This window comes from Eubalaena glacialis, chromosome 15, assembly GCF_028564815.1.
Source record: "Eubalaena glacialis isolate mEubGla1 chromosome 15, mEubGla1.1.hap2.+ XY, whole genome shotgun sequence".
Lineage (NCBI taxonomy): Eukaryota > Metazoa > Chordata > Mammalia > Artiodactyla > Balaenidae > Eubalaena > Eubalaena glacialis.
The window spans coordinates 51,058,994-51,082,752 of NC_083730.1; the positions used below are offsets into that span (position 1 = coordinate 51,058,994).

At 37.3% G+C, this 23,759-nt stretch overlaps 1 protein-coding gene and 2 non-coding genes across 3 annotated transcripts in view; 1 reads left to right on the forward strand and 2 right to left on the reverse strand.

Moving 5' to 3' along the window:
* Positions 1 to 18,866, reverse strand: part of PSMA8 (proteasome 20S subunit alpha 8) — a 30,503-nt gene extending 11,637 nt beyond the window's left edge. The window contains exons 1-2 of the mRNA XM_061169354.1: positions 18,765 to 18,866; positions 4,056 to 4,182 (exon numbers count right to left, since the gene is read on the reverse strand). Of these exons, the coding sequence (XP_061025337.1) occupies positions 4,056 to 4,182; positions 18,765 to 18,866 (229 nt within the window). The remainder of the gene's footprint in view (positions 1 to 4,055; positions 4,183 to 18,764) is intronic.
* TRNAW-CCA (transfer RNA tryptophan (anticodon CCA)) lies at positions 8,690 to 8,762 on the forward strand. Its single transcript has one exon. It is a non-coding gene; the product is annotated as a tRNA-Trp (tRNA).
* LOC133076051 (U6 spliceosomal RNA) lies at positions 12,524 to 12,628 on the reverse strand. The gene has a single exon (XR_009697469.1). It is a non-coding gene; the product is annotated as a U6 spliceosomal RNA (small nuclear RNA).
* Positions 18,867 to 23,759: the final 4,893 nt, after the last annotated feature.

Below are 23,759 nucleotides of genomic sequence, written 5' to 3' on the forward strand. Positions count from 1 at the left end.
CACAATTGGCTATATAGTACTGTACTGTAATAGGTTTATAATACTTTTCACACAAATAATACATAAAAAACAAATACTAAAAATAAAACATTTCTAATCTTACAGTACAGTACCTTGAAAAGTACAGTAGTACAGTACAACAGCAGGCATCCAGGGGCTGGCATCAAGTGAACAGGCAAGAAGAGTTACCAACTGGAGGAGGGAAAGGAGGTGGGAGATGGTAGAGCTGAAGGATCCTCAGCAATAGGAGACGGAGAGCAAGCTGCAATTTCACTCACGCCTGATGTTGATGGCACAGGTTCTGGCTCCTTGCTGGATTCAATTCTATCTACATGCTTGAAAAAATGATCCAGTGATGTCTGGGCAGTATCTCTTTTTTTCTCGTCATAGATGACACGGTAGCACTGGACTGCATTCTGAATGGCTGCTGCAACCTTCTTGTACCATTCTATGTTCAGGTCCTGTCCTCAAAAACTAACAGCGCCTCGTCAAATAAAGAAAATCCCCTTGTCATTTCCTGCGTTGAGAATCTCTTCAGTTCTTCAGCAGTACCAGCTACATCACTGCTGCTTTTATCCTTGCTTCCGGATATCCTGGGCTTGAAATAAAGACACTGTACTACTGTACTCTATACAGTACTGTAAAGCACATAAAAGCACAACCACTTGTAGAGGATGCACGCACATGACAATGTATGCCAGACACGTGAACTAACTTATGCGATTGGACATGTGAAGACCCGTTTGCATCTTTGAAAGGTCTCAACTCGAAGGTTTGTATGTAGGGGACTTACTGTAGCTGGTTTGATTATTAGGTTTTATTAAATTAAAAAAAAAATCTCTGTAGTCATATTTTTAAAAACTTTTTTGAGAAGATATCAGTGGCAGATTGTTCAAAGGTTGATGGTCTATCCTAATTCCAGAACCAAGATACTTATTACCTAAACCGTACCTTATTAAACCTTATTACCTTACCATGAAGTAAGCTGGATTTCTTCTTATGAAAACAATGAGAATTACTTCATTATCAAACAGAATTCAATCTGCATTCAGTATAACTGTGACATGTCACTTCTCAGCTTTTTGTCTAAGATTAGGGGTTTGAAAATCAGGAATGTTAAAACAGAAAAAGAAGGGAATTCCCTGGTGGTCCAGTGGTTAGGACTCTGTGCTTCCACTGCCGATGGCCCGGGTTCAATCCCTGGTCGGGGAACTAAGATCCCACAAGCCATGCGGCCAAAAAAGAGAAAGAGAGAAAGAGAAAGAAAGAAAGAAAAAACTTCATCTTGCTTTTGTCATACCAAAACATCATGGGATGAATTCTCAACACTTCTAATAAGGAGATAGAAGGTGTTTCTATCAAAAGAAAAACAAACTGACCAAAAACTTAAATGGATTCTAATAATTACAAACATTTCTACTAAAGACTTTTTTGGCATTTGACCTTTCCATCACCATTTTCTTTCTTTCTCCACTCTCTTAATATCATATTGCCCAAAAAATTCTTTCACAAAATCTCTGAAACAGCCGTTTCCCACATAACCATCAGTCTTTTGCAGTCACAGACTGTTGTTTCCCTTCCACACCATTTCAAAACGTGTTTCTACAAACCTGGAAGAACTGTCAGCTCCTGAAGATAGTTAACAGTAGCCAACAATGAAGATGTTGTCAGAATATGCCGCTGTTAAGAACACTCTAACGTTCATGAGTAGGGTGTGAATTATAATCAGATACTCAGTTAAAGAAGAGAAACTGATTCTCTTCTCTTTGCAAAGGTTATCTGAGAGAAAGAAATGGGAACAGATTGACTTAGCCTACCCTATAGACTAAAAGCTTCACTCAACTTAAAAAGAATATGATCAGAAAGGAGATTTTGAAGTACAGTTTTCCCCTTTACATGTAAATATGGTCCAAAACTACAGAAAAATAAAAGTATCATACTTAGAAAGTAGTAATGTAACTACTTCAAGGAAAAAAATAAGTGATAAATTTGTCAAACCATATGAGTAACACAGTTGTGTATATGTGTCTGTTTTTAACATAAGAACTAGCAATTATACAAATCAATACTAAATGGCTAGGAAAAAGAGAACCACTTCTATTTAAAGATACATTGAAAATTGCAATTTCACTTTATTTATAAATAGGCAACTTATAGAAGAAATGAGTCCTCAGTCTGTTGCTTTTAAATTTATACAACTTTAACTTGAAAATACTATCATAATGTTGATCTTTTCAAAGAACCAAATCTCGGGTCCATTGCTTCTTCTCTATTGTTTTTCTGTTCTCTATTTTACATATCTCTGCTCTAATCTTTATTATTTCCTTCCTTCTGCTGGCTTTGGGTTTATAGTTTGTTCTTTTACTAGTTCTTAATGTAAAGTTAGATTGCTAAATTGAAATCTTTCTTTTTTTTAATGTAAGCATTTATAGCTATAAAATTTCCTCTTAGCAATCCTTTTGCTGCATCCCGTAAGTTTTGTATGTTGTGTTTTCATCTTCATTTGTCTCAAGATATTCTCTAACTTCTCTTGTGATTTCTTCTTTGATTCATGGGGTTTTTTTAGGCGTACTCTTTAATTTCCACATATTGTGGATTTTTCAATTTTTCTTCTGCTCTTGATTTCTAGTTTTATTCAATTTTGGTCAGAAAAAATACTTTGTATGATTTCAACCTTTTAAAATTTATTAAGACTTGTTCTGTGGCAAGATGATTCCTTTTATAAGACAGTAAGGTAAAGGCTATTTTTTGCTCAATAAAGTTTTTAAACTTAAATACAAAATTTTGGTTTTGAAAAAACACAATTAGAAAATGAGCAAAAAGAAAAAAAAGACAAGAAATATGTCTTGTTTGCTATACAGTGGCAAATAAACACATGAAAATATGTTCAACATCATTAGCTATGAGGCAAATGCAAATTAAATCCAACAAGAGATTTCACGACACACCTATACAAATGTCTAAAATAAAAAATAGTAACAACACCAAATGCTAATGAGGAGGCAGAGAAAATGAATCATTCATACATTGTTAGCAAGACGGCAAAATAGTACAGCCTCTCTGGAAAACAATTTGGTGGTCTTTTATTAAACTAAACATGCATTATTATATGACCCAGAAACTGTGCTCAAGCATTTATCCCAGAAAAATGAAAACCTACGTTCACGCAAAAACCTGTACACGAATGTTCACACCAGCTCTATTTGTAATAGGCAAAAATTGGAAATAATCCAAATGTCCTTTAATTGGTGAGTTGTTAGCAAAGTGTGGTATATCCCGTACCATGGAATACTATTCGGCAATAAAAAGCAATGGAGTAATGACGTATGCAATAACTTGGATGAACTGCAAGGGAATTATGCTGAACAAGAAAAGCCAATATGAAAAGGTTATATACCACATGATTTTATTCATACAACATTCTCATGCAAAATTACACAGATAGAGAATAGATTAGTAGTTGCCAGATGCCAGAGACAAGAAGGAGGAATAGCATGATGTAGCCCTGTGATGACCAAAGAGTTGTATATCTTGATTTTGGTGATGGCTACATGAATGTACACATGTTAAATCTATTAAACCTACACACACACACACACACACACACACACATACACATACAAATGCACACAAATGAATGCACGTAGAACTGGTGAAATCTCGATAAGCTCTTTGGCTTGTACCAATGTCAATTTACTGGTTTTTAAAGATGTTACCTTTGGAGGAAACTGGGTAAAGGGGACTTCCCTGTGTTTTTTTGTAACTTCCTAAGTATAATTATTTCAAAGTAAAAAGTTTAAAAAGAAAACAGCTACCTAAAGTTATAATTAAGGTAATATATTTCTTTTAACATTTATGTTTTATTAAAGTTCATTATCAGAAATGCTGGTTTAGAGTTGTGATCTCCCAAAAAATATAAGGTGTACTGTTTATGTTTAATAAGAAATGGAGTTTAGCTCTATATGTTGTATAAATATTGCATAACAGCTACAGAGGGGCCAACTGTTACCCTACTACACCAAGATACTCTATCATTACTGTAGGTCCCTAAGTACCTGCAAAAGCCATGCAGACATGGTCATCAAGGGCACAAATTTTCCTCACAGTTCTTTCATCTTGAAGCTTGGCAACAGATTTTTTTTCGACCCCAAGCACAACTATATCAGTACCTCGAATTCCAACCTGTTGAGTCATTAAAGAAACATAACGAGTTGTCAGTTTTAACACTAAAATCAAATTATTCTAACATATGACTTATGGAGAAAGGCTTTTCCTTAACCTTCAATAAAAATGAGAAAAGGAGACTTCTAAGAAAATAGATGCATAGGTATAGGCTTACTGGAAGTTCATTTCCCAAACTCAAAGCAAAGACAAATAGGTATAAACTAGAAGAATATACCACCAATGCTGAAACTACATGAGTGTCCTAATCTCCTACAGTACACCTAAAGAAGTACTATCCCAATAAAGAAAAATTTTAACCCAAATGAAAGAAGATGCTGGAAATACATGTGAATGTATTAGAGAATGGGTAGTACCAGTGCTGGTGGTAGGAGAAGTAGTATAGAAAGTCAAGCAGAAAAAATCCTGAAAGCTCTCCCATGAATCTCACAATTTGGAGGGATAAGGAATAGAGGCCATAAGCAGCCAAGAGAAAGACCAAATGCCCTCACGCTACATCAGTGATAAGGAAAACCTCAATGCAAACATGAATATAACAAGAAGAATCACTATTGCTCCACTCTCCACTCCTTCACTTGGGAAGGAAGTGGGAAAAAGTTTAAAGAATAATGTATAAGGGTAGTAGCTCTCAGATAGGGACTTCTGGGAAACATGACCCTTTTCTCAGGGGTTCAAGAGTAATCTATGAGAATTTTAATTCTGTATTACAATGGTAATGTAAATATTTTGAGAGGCATTTGTGTTTTATGATTGCCTTGTGACCAAACGTGGTATTAGTACTGTTTTATACAACATAATTATGCAAAAAGGTGTGCTTGAATTAGTATTATTGAAGTAAAAATATAGAACAAGTTAAATATATAGAACTAGATCTGAGACTACATCTTCCAGTTAAGTAAAACACAGACAATTTATCAAGGCTTTTGCTCTTATTGTTCCCTTACTTAAGTCTGTCAGTTTATCCAACAGTCCTTCTCTTACCATTCTATCCAACATCAGCTACCCTCCCCCCACATCCCACCCTCACCTAATACACACATGTCGAACTTTATACCCTACAGGGAATATGCCTTTCTACCAAGCCATGGGACATTATAACACTTTAACATATATTAGGACTCAAAAAAAATCTCAATATTTTCCCAAAATTGAAATAAATCAAATTCAATTCATTGATCACAAGAGAACACAATAATTTATGTAGCTCTCACCTAAATAATTTTTGACTTGATAAAGTGATTAAAACTGTCAAAACAGACTCTTTAGAAAATGTTTATAATGAAAATCCTAATATTAAAGTCTTCTGTGGATGAAATTAGGCTCAGAAGAAAATTCATAATCTCACTTTATAAAATCAAATAAAAATTAAGAATTCATTCAAGAAGATCAAAAAGGAATAAAAATACTTAAGCTAAACTTAAGAGGCGAAGTAAGGCAAAAGCAGAAATTAATGGTTAGGGAGAAAACAATACAATTGATAAATAATGCTAAGATTTAAAAAAAAATTTTTTTTAAATTTTTGGCAGCGCTGAGCAGCTTGCAGGATCTCAGTTCCCTGACCAGGGATTGAACCTGGACCACGGCAGTGAAGGCCCAGAATCCTAACCAATAGGCCACCAGCGGACTCCCCAAGATACGTTTTTTAAAAGAAATAATTAAAAGCAGTATTTCAGTTAATACAGCCAAGAGGAGGAAAGGATAAAATAAATATATGCAAGTGTGAAAAGTAGGAATTTAAAAATTCTAAGTTAATAAATTTGAAAACCTGACTGAAAAAAGATGACAGATTAGAAAAATTAAAAATTGCTAATACTTACTCAAGAAGATAGAAGTCTCACTCTCACTAACCAACATGGGATAATGTCAGGAAAGAACTATTCCTCAAAAGCAAGTGTCAGACCTAGAACGTTCATGGATAAATTCTTTCTAATCTTCTGTTATAGGTACTTCCTATGCTATTTAAATTATTCTACGGTGCAGATCAAAATTGAAATATTCCTAATGCTTTTTAAAAATTATTTTTATTGATTGATTGATTTTTGGCTGCGTTGGGTCTTCGTTGCTGTGCGCGGGCTTTCTCTAGTTGCGGTGAGCAGGGGCTACACTTCATTGTGGTGCGTGGGCTTCTTATTTCTGTGGCTTCTTTTGTTGCGGAGCACGGGCTCTAGGCGCCCGGGCTTCAGCAGTTGGAGCACGTGGGCTCATTATTTGTGGCGCACGGGCTTAGTTGCTCCGCAGCATGTGGGATCTTCCCGGACCAGGGATCGAACCCGTGTCCCCTGCATTGTCAGGCGGATTCTTAACCACTGCTCCACCAGGGAAGTCCCCCTAATGCTTTTAGGGAAAGCTACGTAACAATGTTAAAATCTGGCAAAAAGTACTAATGATTTTCACTTAGGAAACCTGATGCCCATTCAAAACGATATTCATAAATAGAATCTAGAGGTACAGAAAAATAACAATATACCATAAATAGTATGGTTCATTCCAGGAGTTTTAGGAACATCAATAAAAGTAAATCTTTTAATATAACTGTTACACTGGGTAAGTGGAGATCTGTTATTTTTGGCCTTCTGATAAGAACAGAACTTCAATTCTTCTTGAAAAAATACTGAGTCTTTAGGTGGGGCTATAATGTAACCCAGCCTAGCCAAATGATAAATCCTTAAAGTTTTACTGGAAGTGTTTGGAAGACAAGATAATTCCTTCTGCTGTACCTAGAGCTGGGAGCCTGAAGCCTAGGGCTCTCTGGGAGCCACCACGTAGAGATGTTATGTCTGAGGGTGAAAGTAATAGGGAGAGGAAGCAAGAGACAGAAGGGGAGAGAGAAGGAGAGAAAGGGAGGAAGAGACACACCAGTTCTGCTGACATCGTTTAATACCCTAGCAGCCATATAGTTGAACCTGAAAGCAAGGTTTACCGCTGCTCCCTCTGGATACTTGACTCAATAGATTTACTTTCTTTGCTTAAATTAGTTTGATTTGAATTTCTGATACCGGCAACTGAAATAGTACAAACTAAAACAATCAAATAGTAAAAATAAAAAGTAAATGATAAAACTACAAAGACGTGATAAAATTCAACATCCATACCTAAATTAAAAATAACACTAGAGGGCTTCCGGTGGTGCAGTGGTTGAGAATCTGCCTGCCAATGCAGGGGACATGGGTTTGAGCCCTGGTCTGGGAAGATCCCACATGCCGCGGAGCAACTAGGCCCGTGAGTCACAATTACTGAGCCTGCGCGTCTGGAGCCTGTGCTCCGCAACAAGAGAGGCCGCGATAGTGAGAGGCCCGCGCACCGCAATGAAGAGTGGCCCCCGCTTGCCGCAACTAGAGAAAGCCCTCGCACAGAAACGAAGACCCAACACAGCCATAAATAAATAAAAATAAATAAATAAAAATTAAAAAAAAATAACACTAGAAAAGCAGGAAGAAGATTATTTGTGAAAAATATTTCACAGCTTGTTAAAAGTATCACAAACCAGCAGCCAGGTTCGTCTCAGAATATGAATCACCGTCCATTCAACTGTTCAAGCCAAAAATCTGGTTGACATCCTTTATCATTCCTTCTTCCACACTATCCATTTCCAATCAATCACCAAGTTTCTGTCCATTTTACCTGCAAAAGCTATCCACTTCTTCCTATCACCACTCTAGTAAAAGCAACCATCATTTCTTGCCTGGACTACATACTACTGCATATCCTAATAGGTTTTCCAGTTTCTTCTCTTGCTCCCCACCTTCCTCCTTCCATCCTCCCCCTTCACTGTACCCCCATCTAGTCTCCACAGAGCAGCCAGCACAAGCATTTAAAAACATCAACAAGGTCAGATTACTCTCCAGTTGAATATCCTTCCGCTGCCCTTAGGAACATTTTTCAAACTCCTTAGTCTTGCCAATAGAGCTGGGCATGATCTGGCCCCTGCCTACTTCTCCAATAGTACGTCACTGTGGTTAACCAAGCACCAGCTACACTACCTTCTTTCAAGACTTCTCAAACACAATTCTGTTTCCCTCCTCTGAGCCTTCACATCTGGTATTCCCACTGTCTGGAATGCTTCTCCTCTTATTTCAGGTCTCAATTTAAATCTCACCTCAAGGAGTCCTTCTGTATTATTCTCTAAACAACCTACCTGTTCGTGCAATCAACACATTTATAATTATTTATTCATTATACTTATCTCTCCAAATCGTTAAATCTATGAGGGCCAAAAAAACAATCAGGCAAATCTAGATGGGGGATACTACTGAACAATTAATCCAGTCTCGTCAAAAAGTCCAAGGCATGAAAATAAGGGGGGGATGCTGTTCAAGAATAAAAGAGATATCTAACAGCTTACTGCAATGCATGGACTTTAGATTCAGACTCAAACAAAAGAACTATAAAAAGATATTTTGTAAGCAATAAGAAAAATTAGAATGTAGACTATTACAAAATATTAAGGAGTTTTTGTTAATTTCGTTGGGAGTGATCATGGTTTAAAAAAAATATCCTTTTTGGGACTTCCCTGGTGGTCCAGTGGGTAGGACTCCATGCTCCCAATGCAGGGGGCCCAGGTTCGATCCCTGGCTGGGGAACTAGACCTTCATGCGTGCCACAATGAAGAGTTCGCATGCCACAACGAAGAGTTCGCATGCCACAACTAAGAAGTCCGCATGCCGCTACTAAGGAGTCCACATGCCGCAACTAAAGATCCTGCATGCTGCAACAAAGATCCCCTGTGCTGCAACTAAGATCCGGCACAGCCAAAGTAAATAAATAAATAATAAATAAATATTAAAATAAATAAATAAAAATAAAAACATCCTTTTTAATCGAGGTAAATACTGAAATATTTACAGGGGAAATATCATAATATCTGGGATTTATTTTAAAATACTCCATTGAAAAATGAATTTCTACTTCAGCCTCACACCATATACAAAATTAACTCAATATGGATCATAGAATTTGCCTGGGGACTTCCCTGGTGGTGCAGTGGTTAAGAATCTGCCTGCCAATGCAGGGGACACGAGTTCGAGCTCTGGTCCGGGAAGATCCCACATGCTGTGGAACAACTAAGCCCGTGCACCACAACTACTAAGCCTGCGCTCTAGAGCCCAAGAACCCACAACTACGGAGCCCATGTGTCACAAAAACTGAAGCCCTCACACCTAAAGCCCATGCTCCGCAACAAGAGAAGCCACTGCAATGAGAAGTCCACGCACTGCAACAAAGAGTAGCCCCTGCTCACCACAACTAGAGAAAAGCCCGCACGCAGCAACGAAGACCCAACACAGCCATAAATAAATAAATAAATAAATAAATAAATTTATTTATTTATTTATTTTTAAATTTTTAAAAATTTTTTTAACTTTTTAAACATCTTTATTGGAGTATAATTGCTTTACAATGGTGTGTTAGTTTCTGCTTTATAACAAAGTGAATCAGTTACACATATACATATGTTCCCATATCTCTTCCCTCTTGCATCTCCCTCCCTCCCACCCTCCCTATCCCACCCCTCTAGGTGGTCACAAAGCACCGAGCTGATCTCCCTGTGCTATGCGGCTGCTTCCCACTAGCAATCTATTTTACATTTGGTAGTGTATATATGTCCATGCCACTCTCTCACCCTGTCACATCTCACCCCTCCCCCTCCCCATATCCTCAAGTCCATTCTCTAGTAGGTCTGTGTCTTTATTCCCGTCTTGCCACTAGGTTCTTCATGACCTTTTTTTTTCCCTTAGATTCCATATATATGTGTTAGCATACTGTATTTGTTTCTTTCTGACTTACTTCACTCTGTATGACAGACTCTAACTCCATCCACCTCACTACAAATACCTCCATTTCATTTCCTTTTATGGCTGAGTAATATTCCATTGTATATATGTGCCACATCTTCTTTATCCATTCATCCGATGATGGACACTTAGGTTGCTTCCATGTCCTGGCTATTGTAAATAGAGCTGCAATGAACATTTTGGTACATGACTCTTTTGAATTATGGTTTTCTCAGGGTATATGCCCAGTAGTGGGATTGCTGGGTCGTATGGTAGTTCTATTTTTAGTTTTTTAAGGAACCTCCATACTGTTCTCCATAGTGGCTGTATCAATTTACATTCCCACCAACAGTGCAAGAGTGTTCCCTTTTCTCCACACCCTCTCCAGCATTTATTGTTTATAGATTTTTTGATGATGGCCGTTCTGACCGGTGTGAGATGATATCTCATGGTAGTTTTGATCTGCATTTCTCTAATGATTAATGATGTTGAGCATTCTTTCATGTGTCTGTTGGCAATCTGTATATCTTCTTTGGAGAAATGTCTATTTAGGTCTTCTGCCCATTTTTGGATTGGGTTGTTTGTTTTTTGTTATTGAGCTGCACGAGCTGCTTGTAAATCTTGGAGATTAATCCTTTGTCAGTTGCTTCATTTGCAAATATTTTCTCCCATTCTGAGGGTTGTCTTTTGGTCTTGTTTATGGTTTCCTTTGCTGTGCAAAAGCTTTTAAGTTTCATTAGGTCCCATTTGTTTAAATAAATTTATTAAAAAAAAAAAAAAGAATTCGCCTGTGAAGCCATCACGTCCTGAACTTTCGTTTGTTGGAAGATTTTTAATCATAGTTTCAATTTCAGTACTTGTAATTGGTCTGTTCATATTTTCTATTTCTTCCTGGTTCATTCTTGGAAGGTTGTACCTTCTAAGAATTTGTCCATTTCTTCTAGATTGTCCATTTTAATGGTATATAGTTGCTTGTAGCAGTCTCTTATGAGCCTTTATATTTCTGTGGTATCCATTGTAACTTCTTTTTCATTTCTAATTTTATTAATTTGAGTCCTCTCCCTTTTTTTCTTGTTGAGTCTGGCTAAAGGTTTATCAATTTTGTTTATCTTCTCAAAGAACCAGCTTTTAGTTTCATTGATTTTGCTATTGTTTTCTTTGTTTCTATTTCATTTATTTCTGCTCTGATCTTTATGATTTCTTTCCTTCTACTAATTTGGGTTTTGTTTGTTCTTCTTTCTCTAGTTGCTTTAGGTGTAAGGTTAGGTTATTTGAGATTTTTCTTGTTTCTTGAGGTAGGATTGTATTGCTATAAACTTCCCTCTTAGAACTGCTTTTGCTGCATCCCATAGGTTTTCATTGTCATTTATCTCTAGGGATTTTTTTATTTCCTCTTTGATTTCTTCAGTGATGCACTGGTTCTCTAGTAACATTGTTTAGCCTCCACGTGTGTGTGGTTTTTACAGTTTTTTTTCTGTAATTGATTTCTAATCTCAGAGCATTGTGGTTGGAAAAGATGCTTGACGTGATTTCAATTTTCTTAAATTTATTGAAGCTTGATTTGTGACCCAAGATGTGATCTATCCTGGAGAATGTTCCGTGTGCACTTGAGAAGAAAGTGTATTCTGCTGCTTTTGGATGGAATTTCCTATAAATATCAATTAAGTCTATCTGGTCTAATGTGCCATTTAATGCTTGTGTTTCCTTATTAGTTTTCTGTCTGGATGATCTACACATTGGCATAAGTGGGGTGTTAAAGTCTCCCACTGTTATTGTGTTTCCCCTTTTATGGCTGTTAGCATTTGCCTTATATATTGAGGTGCTCCTGTGTTGAGTGCATATATACATTTACAATTGTTATATCTTCTTCTTGGATTGATCCCTTGATCATTATGTAGTGTCCTTCCTTGTCTCTTGTATCAGTCTTTATTTTAAAGTTTATTTTGTCTGATATGAGTATTGCTACTCCAGCTTTGTTTTGATTTGCATTTGCATGGAAATGCAAATCATTTTTCCATCCCCTCACTTTCAGTCTGTATGTGTCCCTAGGTCTGAAGTGGGTCTCTTGTAGACAGCATATATACGGGTCTTGTTTTTGTATCCATTCAGCCAGTCTATGTCTTTTGGTTGGAGCATTTAATCCATTTACATTTAAGGTAATCATCAATATGTATGTTCCTATTGCCATTTTCTTAATTGTTTTGGGCTTGTTTTTGTAGGTCTTTTTTCTTCCCTTCCTCTTTTGTTCTCTTCTCTTGCGTTTCCCTCCTAGAGAAGTTCCTTTAGCATTTGTTGTAAAGCTGGTGTGGTGGTGCTGAATTCTCTTAGCTTTTGCTTGTCTGTAAAGCTTTTGATTTCTCCGTCGAATCTGAATGACAGTCTTGCTGGGTAGAATATTCTTCATTGCAGTTTTTTCCCGTTCATCACTTTAAATATATCATGCCACTCCCTTCTGGCCTGCAGAGTTTTTGCTGAAAAATCAGCTGATAACCTTATGGGGATTCCCTTGTATATTATTTGTTGCTTTTCCCTTGTTGCTTTTAATATTTTTCTTTGTATTTAATTTTTGTTAGAAAAATATGGAATGCTATGAATTTGCATGTCATCCTTGAGCAGGGGCCACACTAATCTTCTTTGTATCGTTCCAATTTTAGTATATGTGCTGCCAAAGTGAGCACTTAATATGGATCATAGACTCAAATGTAAAACTATAAACTCTTAAAAAAAAAAAGGAGAAAATTTTGGGGATCTAGGCAAAGAGTTCTTCAACTTGACACCAAAAGCATGAACCATAAAAAGGAAAAAAATTATAAATTTGGCCTCATTAAAATTACAGACTTGCTCTGTGGATGTCCATGTGAAGAAAGGTACAGAGTGAGAGAAAATATTTGCAAACCACTTAACTGACAAAGTACCAGAATCTAGAATATATAAAGAACTGTCAAAACTCAACAGTAAAAAAACTAAACAGTCTAGTTAGAAAATGGACAAAAGACGTGAAAGACATTTCACTGAAGAAGATATACAGATGGCAAATAAGCACATGAAAATATGTTCAACATTATTAGCCATTAATGGCTAATTTAATTAAAACCACATTTAGGTATCACTACGCACTTATCAGAATGGCTAAAATGAAAGACAGTAACACCAAATGCTGGCAAGGATGTGTAGAAACTGGATCACTAACATATTGCTGGTAGGAATGTAAAATGGTACAGCCACTCTGGGAAACAATTTGGCAGCTTCTTATAAAACATGCAATTACCATACAATCTAGTAATTGTACACGTGGGAGATTTATATCAGAGAAATAAAAACTTACGTTCATACAAAAGCCTGCTATGAATGCAGCTTTATTCATAACAGCTCCAAACTGGAAACAACTCAAATGTTCTCCAATACATGAATAGTTAAACACTGTGGTACATCCATACCATGGAACACTACTTGCAATAATATGCAACAACTTGGATGAATCTCAAGGGAAGTAACCAAATTCCAAAAGGTTTCATATTGTATGATGCCATTTAAATAACCTTTTGAAGTTAAAACAAATCAACCTCAACTTTCTCTCCAGGCTTTTTCTCACCAACATTTAAACGTATGCTGAAGTCTCTCTTATCTTAAACAAAATCTTAAAGACCACTTCATTTCAATTCTGCCTCTCTCTGTCAACTTCAAGGCCAAATGCTGTCATCAACTCTTAGCTTATAGTAACCTGCTTTCTACCCCACTCCTCCCAGTGTTTAGCCAAGGTAGACTACACATAGGGTCATTAAGGTCCCTTAAGGTTGCAGTCTACCCTATTCTACATAGTCTATAGTCTAAATTTTGTCTTCTCTAGTGAAGAAGAGTACTCAAGAATACTCATTTACTTGACCTTCAACATAGGTTTTAAGCAAGGGAGAGAAAGGATACACTTCAACATACCAATAACTATCTCCAGCCCAGATCAATATCCTGAGTTCCAAATGTGTATATTCAGCTGCCTCACCGTCTCTGTGGATCAGGAATCTGGACACAGTTTAGCAAAGTTCTCTGGCTCAGGGTCTCTCACAAAGCTGCAACCAAGTTGTCCCCCAGGACTGCACTCATCTCAAGGTTCATGGGGGAGAATCCATTTACAAGTTCACTCGCATGGTTGTTAACAAGATTCAGTTCCTTGTGGATTGTTGGACTAAGGACCTCAGTTCCATACTGGGCTTTGCTCCATACTGGGTTTTTAACAGAAGCTTCCCTCAGTTCCTTGCTGCATAGGACCCTCCAAATGACAAATCACAACATGCCAACTGTGTTCCACCAGAGTAAACAAATGAGAGAGTGAGTGAGGATGAACAAGACGCAAGTCACCATCTGTAACCTAATATCTGAAGTGATGTTCCATCACTTTTGCCTATCCCATTCCTTAGAAGCAAGTCACTAGGTTCAGCCTACATCCAGGGGAGAGGGTTACTTAAGGGCATGAACACCAGAAGGTGGGGATCATTAGAGGCCATTTTAGAGGCTGCCTACTACAGATTCTATAAGCATCTCAATCTCAAAAAGTCCAAACCTCAGTTATCTTCTCCTCATACTTAGTGCTTCATATTCCCTAAAAAAATGGCAGTGCCATATACTAAGAGGCTAAATCCAGAAATGGAGGCACCCTCTCTAACTCCTCCCTCTTCAGTACCTCCTCTTCTCCTTCCCCCACCCCCAGTACCAGCCAAATAATCATCAAATGTATCAACTATGCTGCTTAAGTTTCTCCAGAATCTGCCTTATTTCCATTTTTGCCCCAACCCTAGTGAGAACTATTATCATCTTTCATCTAGACTACTTCCATAGACTCCTATGTGGTCTCCCTGCTTCCAGTCTTAATTTCATCTAATCCACTGACCACGATGCAGTCTGAGAAGTCTTTGAAAAATAAAAATATGAAGAAAAAAGAAAAGAAAATCTGAATGTGGCATTCCTCTACTTAAAACCTGTATTAGTAGGGAACATTTCTCACTAGGCAAACCAAGACAACACAGAGATGGATTAGGGACAAAAGGATCTAGGGACTATAATATTTACTTCTGCATATCAGCCTTCCTGCTCTCTTGATGCAGAGAGGCTTTATCTGTACAGAAAAAAAGATGGCCACCAGCAACCTTGGACTCATATCCCAACAGTTTTCCCAGAGGAAAAAAGCTACCACTATCTCTAGCTAGAAAAGTCCCGAGGATGGACTTATATTGGCCAGATTTCTGTCACTTGCTCATCGCAGGGGGACAGAAACTATGAATGATTCTGCTCGGGTCATGTGAGTACCTCTTTGGTGGGACAAATGCAGTCTGTTATTAGAAAGACAGAACGGCAATAGCCACATCAAAACCCTTCAAGGCTTCTTATTCCTTTAAAAGTATTCCGTGATCTGGCTCCTGTATCTAGCTTCATCTCTTCCCATTTTTCCACTGCTTCAGCAATCCTGAATGCCTTCCAGTTTGTGAACCATAGTCATATTTTCCTGCTTGGTCTTCCCATATGCTATTTCTTTTGTCTAAAATACTCTTCTCTTTCCCCTTCCACTTTTTCACCTGGCTAACTTTCATCTTTCAGGTGCCTACTTAAATATTACATACTTCTTCATGGGGACCTAACACTTAGAGTTCCCACAATGCCTCATATTCTCCCATTATAATACTCAGATAGGCCTTGTTAGGACTATCTACTCATAGTCATCTAACGTTCCTGCTAGAGAGTAAGCTCTCTGAGGCCATTGACTGAGTCTATTTTGTCCACTGTGAAATCCTAGGACCTAGCACCACATTTGGCAGATGTAAGCGTTCAACAAAAATGTCTTGAAATAATAAATGAAAGTGCTAGAAGAACTACAGATCAAATTGAAGGAAAAGGAGAAAACAAAGGGATAGTAAAGAATAATACCTACCATTTATTAAGTACTTGCTGTGAACCAGACACTGTGCAAGATGCTGAACATGTATTATTGCCTCATTCATTTATCACATCAACACTATGAAGCAGGCACTATTTCGAGGCCTATTTTACTGTTAAAAAAAACCCTGAAGCTTACAGAAGTTAATTGCTTTACATGATACATATCTAGCTTCCACACTCATGATGTTGACAGATAAGTAATATACAAAATTTATGAAATAAATTGTATGGTGCAATGCAAAGAGCAGAGGCTTTGGAACTAGAAAAACAAGTGAGAATACGGGCTCTATCACTTTCTAGTTGGGTACCTTCACCAAGCTATGAAAGCATCCTAATCATGATTTCCACATACATTAAAAAGGGGATTAAATACTGTTCCTGACGTTAGACAATGTACATGAAATACATGGTATAAAATAGGTATTACTTAAATGGTAGTTTACTTCCTTGCCAGTTCATCCACTATATATCTTGCAGTAGAAGCACAAAAGGAATTACACCATCTAGATTCTCAAAGATCTTACTAACCAGTTGGTATGAGAAGACTATTAAGAATACCTGAAGTTAAAGAGAATATGAGGCTAAATAGTAAATACTCTACACTGCTCTGTGGTACAGAGGATAAATTCAGAAGAAGAAAGAGATCCATGATGACTGGACTGGATCAGAGACAGGGCCACAAAGGAAAGAAATGTGCAGAGACTCTTAGAGGATAAGTAAGATGGAGAGTGACAGAGAGGTGTTTTCCACTCTCCCCACCTACAAGGCAGAAGCATATATTGGTAAAACCATGAAACTGCTCCCTTAATTGAAGAGCGTGGATGTGGATCGTGGAAGACTTTCATGGCCAGACTGTGGAGGTGAGATTTGATAAAGTAGGAAATATGGAGCTAATAACAGTTCGGGGTCAGGGAAAGGACAGAATGAGGAAGGATAATAAATCTTAACTTTTTCATGGGAATATTGTGAAGGATTCATTTTTTTCTTCCCTAAAAAGAAAGTATTACCTCTTTGAAATGTTATTCAAACATATTTTTCATTTATATAATAGGGAACTAAAGCAAAAAGAAAACAGGCCTCTTGCCTCACTTCATGCTGTAAGATAATCATCAAGAAAGAAGCAGAACCCAAGGACTCTAATTGTGGCCCATATAACTTTTCGTACTACCAAATAATATCGTATCTACATACTGGTCACAACTGGCCAACCTCAGCTTATTTATAACTCATCATATCAACTGTCATTTATAGACGGAATATTTTGTGACATATTTTAATAAACAATGCCATTATAAACTTTACCCCACGTAAAAGGTCATAGTGCCCTCAAAGAAAAACAATGAATAACTCCATACAAAGATGCAAATTATAATTTCAGAATCCTGAGACAAAACTGTCTCATCCTTCCAATGTGTCTTTAAAAATGCCCACTATAGGTATTTTTATATCCTTACCCTTTTACAGTTCATTACAAAGGAACCATCAATCAGTTCTATAGCATTCTTAAAACATTTTAAATAGCCAATGCGGTTTCTTATTACGCCTCAGTCTTCTCCCATTACTCCCTTTATTTTAGGTTCTAAAACTCGGGCATTATTTTCTAACCATATGCTTCATGGCATGCTGGGGATTATATAATTTTTGTTTTTATCAAAATGGTACCCTTTTGGTTTAAGCTACATCAGGCTTTTCTTAAATTTACAATTCCAAAAGAATTACTTACAAAACAGAAGTAAAACTAGAGGGCCCAATCAAATAGAAAAATACTTTTAAAAATGGTTAGATTCTTTCTAGTGTTATTTTTTTTACCACTTTACATTTGATAGATTTATGATAAAAGTGAATTACTTCCTTTCATAACTAAGTTGGTATGGAAAGTGAGAGAAAATACAGATACTACTAGACTTAGAAATGCACTGCGTATTGTCACAGCTAGTGTCTCAATTTCCAAGATACACAACAAACATGCTCATGAAATTTGAAAGATTTTTAAAAAATTGGATCCTCCTGAATTCAAAGGCTAGGATCTCAACGATTTGGGGTAATATATCTTTGGTCACCAGGGCACTTTCGTCCTTTGGTAGAAAATTTTTATAAATCACCAAGATTATTAAATATAATTAAAACTTGGCAGGAGCATTACTGCTGCCCTGAATATTTTAAAGTTTTTCAGAAATGTGGGTATATCAATTTAAAGGAGGGTATAATCTCTCAAGGAATTCCAGTATTATTTAAAAACCAAACCAAAAGAAGTGGAAATGGCAAAAGAGCAGAGATTCTTGGGCTTAAAGCCTCTAGAAGGCTGCTAAATATTCAGGAGTAAATTTTTGGACAATTATTTTTAAAAGGTGAAAGTGTTGGAGTAGATTAGCATTTTCAACCGTTCCCTCAACAAAGATTTAATTTTACATCGATTTAAGCCACATTTCAGGGACAGCCATGTTTGATTTTTGATTTTTACTGTAATTATTACTTTTCCATGTGTCTGCCAAATCCTGAGGAAGTGGGCAGTGTGCATTCAGGCAGGCTGTTACAGGCTGAAAGAAGTCTTTTCTTTCCTTACTGTCAGACACAGCATTAATATCTCTTCTACAGTCAAGGCTACAACACACACACACACACACACGTACACACACCCTAGTTAAACGTTTACAGCGACTGTTAAAGGCAGTTGCACAACGGAAACCTATGAAATCTACCAACTTTTAACTCCACCGCTTCCATCCCACATGTCAGAACAGCATCTCCTTGAATAAAGGAAGGAGGCAATTTTCACACGTGGGAGACTCTTTTCTTGTCCCCCTACACTGAGTGATGCGCTGGGGCAGCGGGATAAGGAAGGCCTGACACAGGGCAGGGACCGGTGGTCAAGAAGAGTTGCTCGCTCACCACGGTGGATCCTTTCTTTACCGCTTCCTGGGCATATTCCACTTGGAATAGGTGTCCGTCCGGGGAGAAGACAGTGATTGCCCGGTCATACTGAGACGCCATCGGCGCAGGGCTACCGCAATATCCGCTGTGAGTTCCACGCTGCCTCAGTCGAGGGGGCAGAGGCGTCACACCTGTGGCCACATGCTACCCGGAAGTGCTTGCGCATGCTCAAGACGCCGTCGGAAGTGATCACGGGGACAGCTCAGGGGTCCTCGTGGCCTTCCGCTGGTTCGAGGCTGTGCCTGCGAGTCGACTGTGTTCCTCTGCTATCCTTAGTGCCTGGCGCGTGTGTCCCAATTTTCCTACTTTGGTGTTGCTCCAGGAGTGGGGCTATTAAAATGACCCTCAAAGATTAGGGCTTAATAGTGAGAACTTCAAAGATCAGGTATTTTTGTTTTCGCAAACCTATTAGAGAACCAGTGGTAAGTTAATTTTCAACCTCTTATTTTTGGATTCAAATTCTAAAATGTCCTTCTCTCTCTTACTCTTCCCCTCCATACTTCGTTATCTTGCATTATTTTAACCCAAAGAAATAAGTTATAATTTTCGAATTTTCATTTGTCCTTGCACTTGCTCGCGCTCTTTCTCTCTTTTTATTTCTTTTGTCCATTTCTGCCTTGTGATCAAAATACAGCAAATGAGCGAATAGTCCATCAAACTAATGCTAATGATAGGAATTAAGATAATACTATTTTAACCAAAGAAATTTTCTAAAAGCCCAAATTATGCTAACTTGAAAGATACCTGCAAATTTAACTGTTCTAGAAAGTCTGTATAATCTGGTACAACATTACTACCTGTGAAACAACTCTTGTCTCTTTGTCCTCATCAATAAAATGGGAATATTTAAAAATTGGTAGAAAAGTGTTCGTCTGAGGTTTAATGTATTTATAGGTATAAATAACTTAAAGTGGTGTCTAGTGGATAGTAATAGCCAGGTAAGTTTAAGTATTGTTATTACTTTCCATGTTTGTTGTTTTCCATCGAGGAGGATCTTAAGCTTGGTGAAACCAACCTTAACTAAAAAAAGAAAAAAGGGTACCCACAAAAGAGGAGAACTCCATACCCTCAATTCCAAATACTTAATTCAGAGTTTTAGTTGACTACTAAAAGCAATTTGTATTTAGCCCCTCATGCTCCCCCATCTTTTTCTTTAATATTAGAAACTCTTGAAAAGTCTGGTTTTACTAAAAAAGAAAAAAATTCCTAACCAAACCAATTCACTCTAAGGTTTCAAGAGTTTCTGAAATTTACAATGTTATGGTAAACCAACATTTGCAAGAAGCTGTTATTTAAGAAGTGTCTTGGTGTCCTTGTTGAATAATATGATTTTTTCTTTTTCTTTTTACATGATTATAAATCACAAGAAATTTCAAAAGTAGTGCAGAGAGGTCCCCTGTACCTTTCACCCAGCTTCCCCCAATGGTAATATTTTAACATAACTATAGTACAATATCAAAACCAGGAAAATGACATTGATGCAAACTTATTCAGCTTTTACCAGTTTTACATGTACTCATTTGTGTATGTGTGCATAGTTCTGTGCAATTTATCATGTGTAGATGGGTATACGCACTACCACAATCAAATACAGAACTGTTCTGTGACCATAAAGGTCCCTTGTGCTGTTCACTTACCGTCATACCCATCCTACTCCCCTCCCCCAACCCTGGAAACCACAAATCTGTTCTTCATCTCTATAATTTTGTCGTTTCAAAAAATTTTTATAAATAAAATCATACAGTATGTAACTTTTTGTGACTTTTTGTTTTAAGATAATTGTAGATTCACAGGAAGTTACAGTGATAATACAGAATGGTCTCTTGTACCCTTCACTTAGTTTACCCAATATGTTACATTTTATTGACTATAGTACAATATCAGAACCAGGAAATTGACGTTGGTAGAAAATATGTATATAGCTTTGATTGAAAGACATTTTGAAAGTGTTATGATGTATTTTAGCATTTATTTCACAAATATGATAGCATTAAAATGTTGACAAGGATTAATTGACACATTTGGGATTCACATTGACACTGCAGCTTAACAGTGTGTCTTTGGGCAGGTATATTTCACTTCACAAAAAACTAGTTTCCTGATCTGTAAAACAAGGGTAATAATACTTACTTCATAAGCTTGTTGTGAAGAGCAAATGACATAATGTGTTAGTGCACATAGGGCAGTGCCTGACACAGATAAGCACTTGACAAATGTTAACTATTGTTATTAATCATTGAGTTAACTAAAAAGTTAAGATTATTCTGTAAGAGAGAAATTAGGAAAGTAAAAATGTAGCATGAACCCATTTATATATTTTTAACATGTATATATGTATAAATATACATTTGTAAATATACAGAAAAAAAAAAAAGAGTGAAAGAACATACACCAATTTGACAAAAGTGGTTTTCTTTGCAGGAGGCCAGGGATTGGAAAGAGAATGGGGAGACATGGTAAGGAAAGAGAAGTTACTGTTCTAAACTTTATATGTATGTCTGTATTATTTAAAAATTTTTACAGCAAGTATAGTTTATACTTAAACAATAAAAACAACATTGAGAAAGTTTAATGCTTCGAGGCTTCCAGCAATGACAGCCTTGATGGTTTGAGCCAAATATCCTATTGAGAACAATTAGAAATATTGAACAAAATATTTTTTAAAAAATATGTATGCTGACTGCAACTAGGGTTTGTGGTGCCAAGATTCAGAGAAGGAAAACTCGTAGAGAGTAAGCCTAGCATCTTCCCTTGGAGGTATTTGCCTATTTCCAAAGCACTCACTAGATGAGAAGTAAAGGAGACCTTTGATAAACAAAAACTGGAGTTCAAAGTCTGTCAGGGTATAGAGGTCATGAAAAACACCTAGGCTTTTGTTTGGGACTCAGTGGGCCGCAGCCCCGGAGTAAGAGTGAAACAAAAATAGACCTGTTCTCACAGGGACTAACACTGAGCTTTGAATCATCTCAATCCATGATTAGAATAAAGCAGTGTTTCTCAGACTGTGGTTCAGAGATCTTGGAGGTACCCAGAAACCTTTCGAGGGATTCACAATGTCAAGCCTATAGTGATAACACTAAAACAGTATTTGCCCTTTCACCGTGTGGATATTTACATGCACAGTGCAAAAGAAATAGGTAAAACTGCTAGAGCCTTAGAATAAATCAAGGCAGTAGTACCAAACTGTGCTAGTAAACATTGTATATTTTACCACTAAGCACCTATGGAAAAAAATGCCAATTTCATTTTAGAATATCATTGAATAAGCAGTAAATTATTAATTTTATTAAATCTTGTCTGTTGAGTACCTGTCTTTTTAATATTCAGAATGACATAATGGGCAGTACTCATAAAGCACCTCTGCTGCCTTCAAAGTAAGATAGTTAGCTTGAGAAAAAGCACTTTTTAAAATATTTGAGTTGCTAACCGAACCAGCCCCCTTTCTTGTGGAACACCATTTATACTTGAAAGAATGACTGACACACTGTGGTTATTCAGAGTTATAATTTGGGCAGGCATTTCTTGAAAATGAACAAAATTAGCCTGTCATTTCAAAAAAACAACAGTATGTGTTTCAAAAGATAAAATTCAGCTTTTAAGCAAAAATTAGAATTTTGGAAGACTTGTATACATCACCATGAACTTGACAACTTTCCCATACTTAAAAACTTTACCGGGACTTCCCTGGTGGCGCAGTGGTTAAGAATCCGCCTGCCAATTCAGGGGACACGGGTTCGATCCCTGGTCTGGGAGGATTCCCACATGGCGCAGAGCAACTAAGCCTGTGCGCCACAACTACTGAGCCTGTGCTCTAGAGCCCACGAGCCACAACTACTGAGCCCGCGTGCCACAACTACTGAAGCCTGCGTGCCTAGATCCCGTGCTCTGCAACAAGAGAAGCCACCGCAATGAGAAGCCTGCGCACCTCAATGAAAGAGTAGCCCCTGCTCGCCACAACTAGACAAAGCCCGTGCGCAGCAGCGAAGACCCAACAGAGCCAAAAATAAGTAAGTAAAATAAATTTTTAAAAAATTAAAAACAAAAAAACGTTACCGGGACTTCCCTGGTGGCGCAGCGGTTAAGAATCTGCCTGCCAATGCAGAGGATACAGGTTTGAACCCTGGTCCAGGAAGATCCCACATGCCGCAGAGCAACTAAGCCCCAGCACCACAGCTACTGAGCCTGTGCTCTAGAGCCTGCGAGCCACAACTACTGAGCCCATGCACCACAACTACCGAAGCCCACATGCCTAGAGCCCACGCTCCACAACAAGAGAAACCACTGCAAGGAGAAGCCCACGCACCGCAATGAGGAGTAGTCCCCGCTTGCCACAACTAGAGAAAGCCTGCGCGCAGCAACGAAGACCCAATGCAGCCATAAATAAATAAATAAATAAATAAAAGTTATTTAAAAAAAAGACATTCAAATTGCTGTAGACCAATGGATTTTAACGTAATAATCAAAGTTCACTCATAGGATTCTAAATTGTGTTTCAACCAACTTTAAGAAACTATCACCTTTTGAGCACTGGTCTAGTATCAAAGGAGACCCAATGATTGAAATTCACTGAATGATTGATGTGCAGTGATCTAAAAAGGCTATAAAAAATACTCCTCTATTTTCTAATACATATCTTTGTGAGTTTTTTCTCTATATTTCAACCAAAATAACATATTGCAACAGTTTGCATGTAGAAAGAGATATAAGAATCCAACTATATTTTATTAAGCAGACATGAATGAGATTTACAATCTCATTCTTCTCACTAATTTTTCAAATTTGGGAAAATATAGTTTTTTTAATAGAAGTATATAAAACATATCAATATGTAATGAGTTTAATATTTCAAATGAATTAATAAGAATGTTTTAATTTCTTATAGGATCAATATTGGTAGATATAACCCACATAAACAAAAGCTCTTTGAGATCGTCAATAATTTTTAAGAGGGTA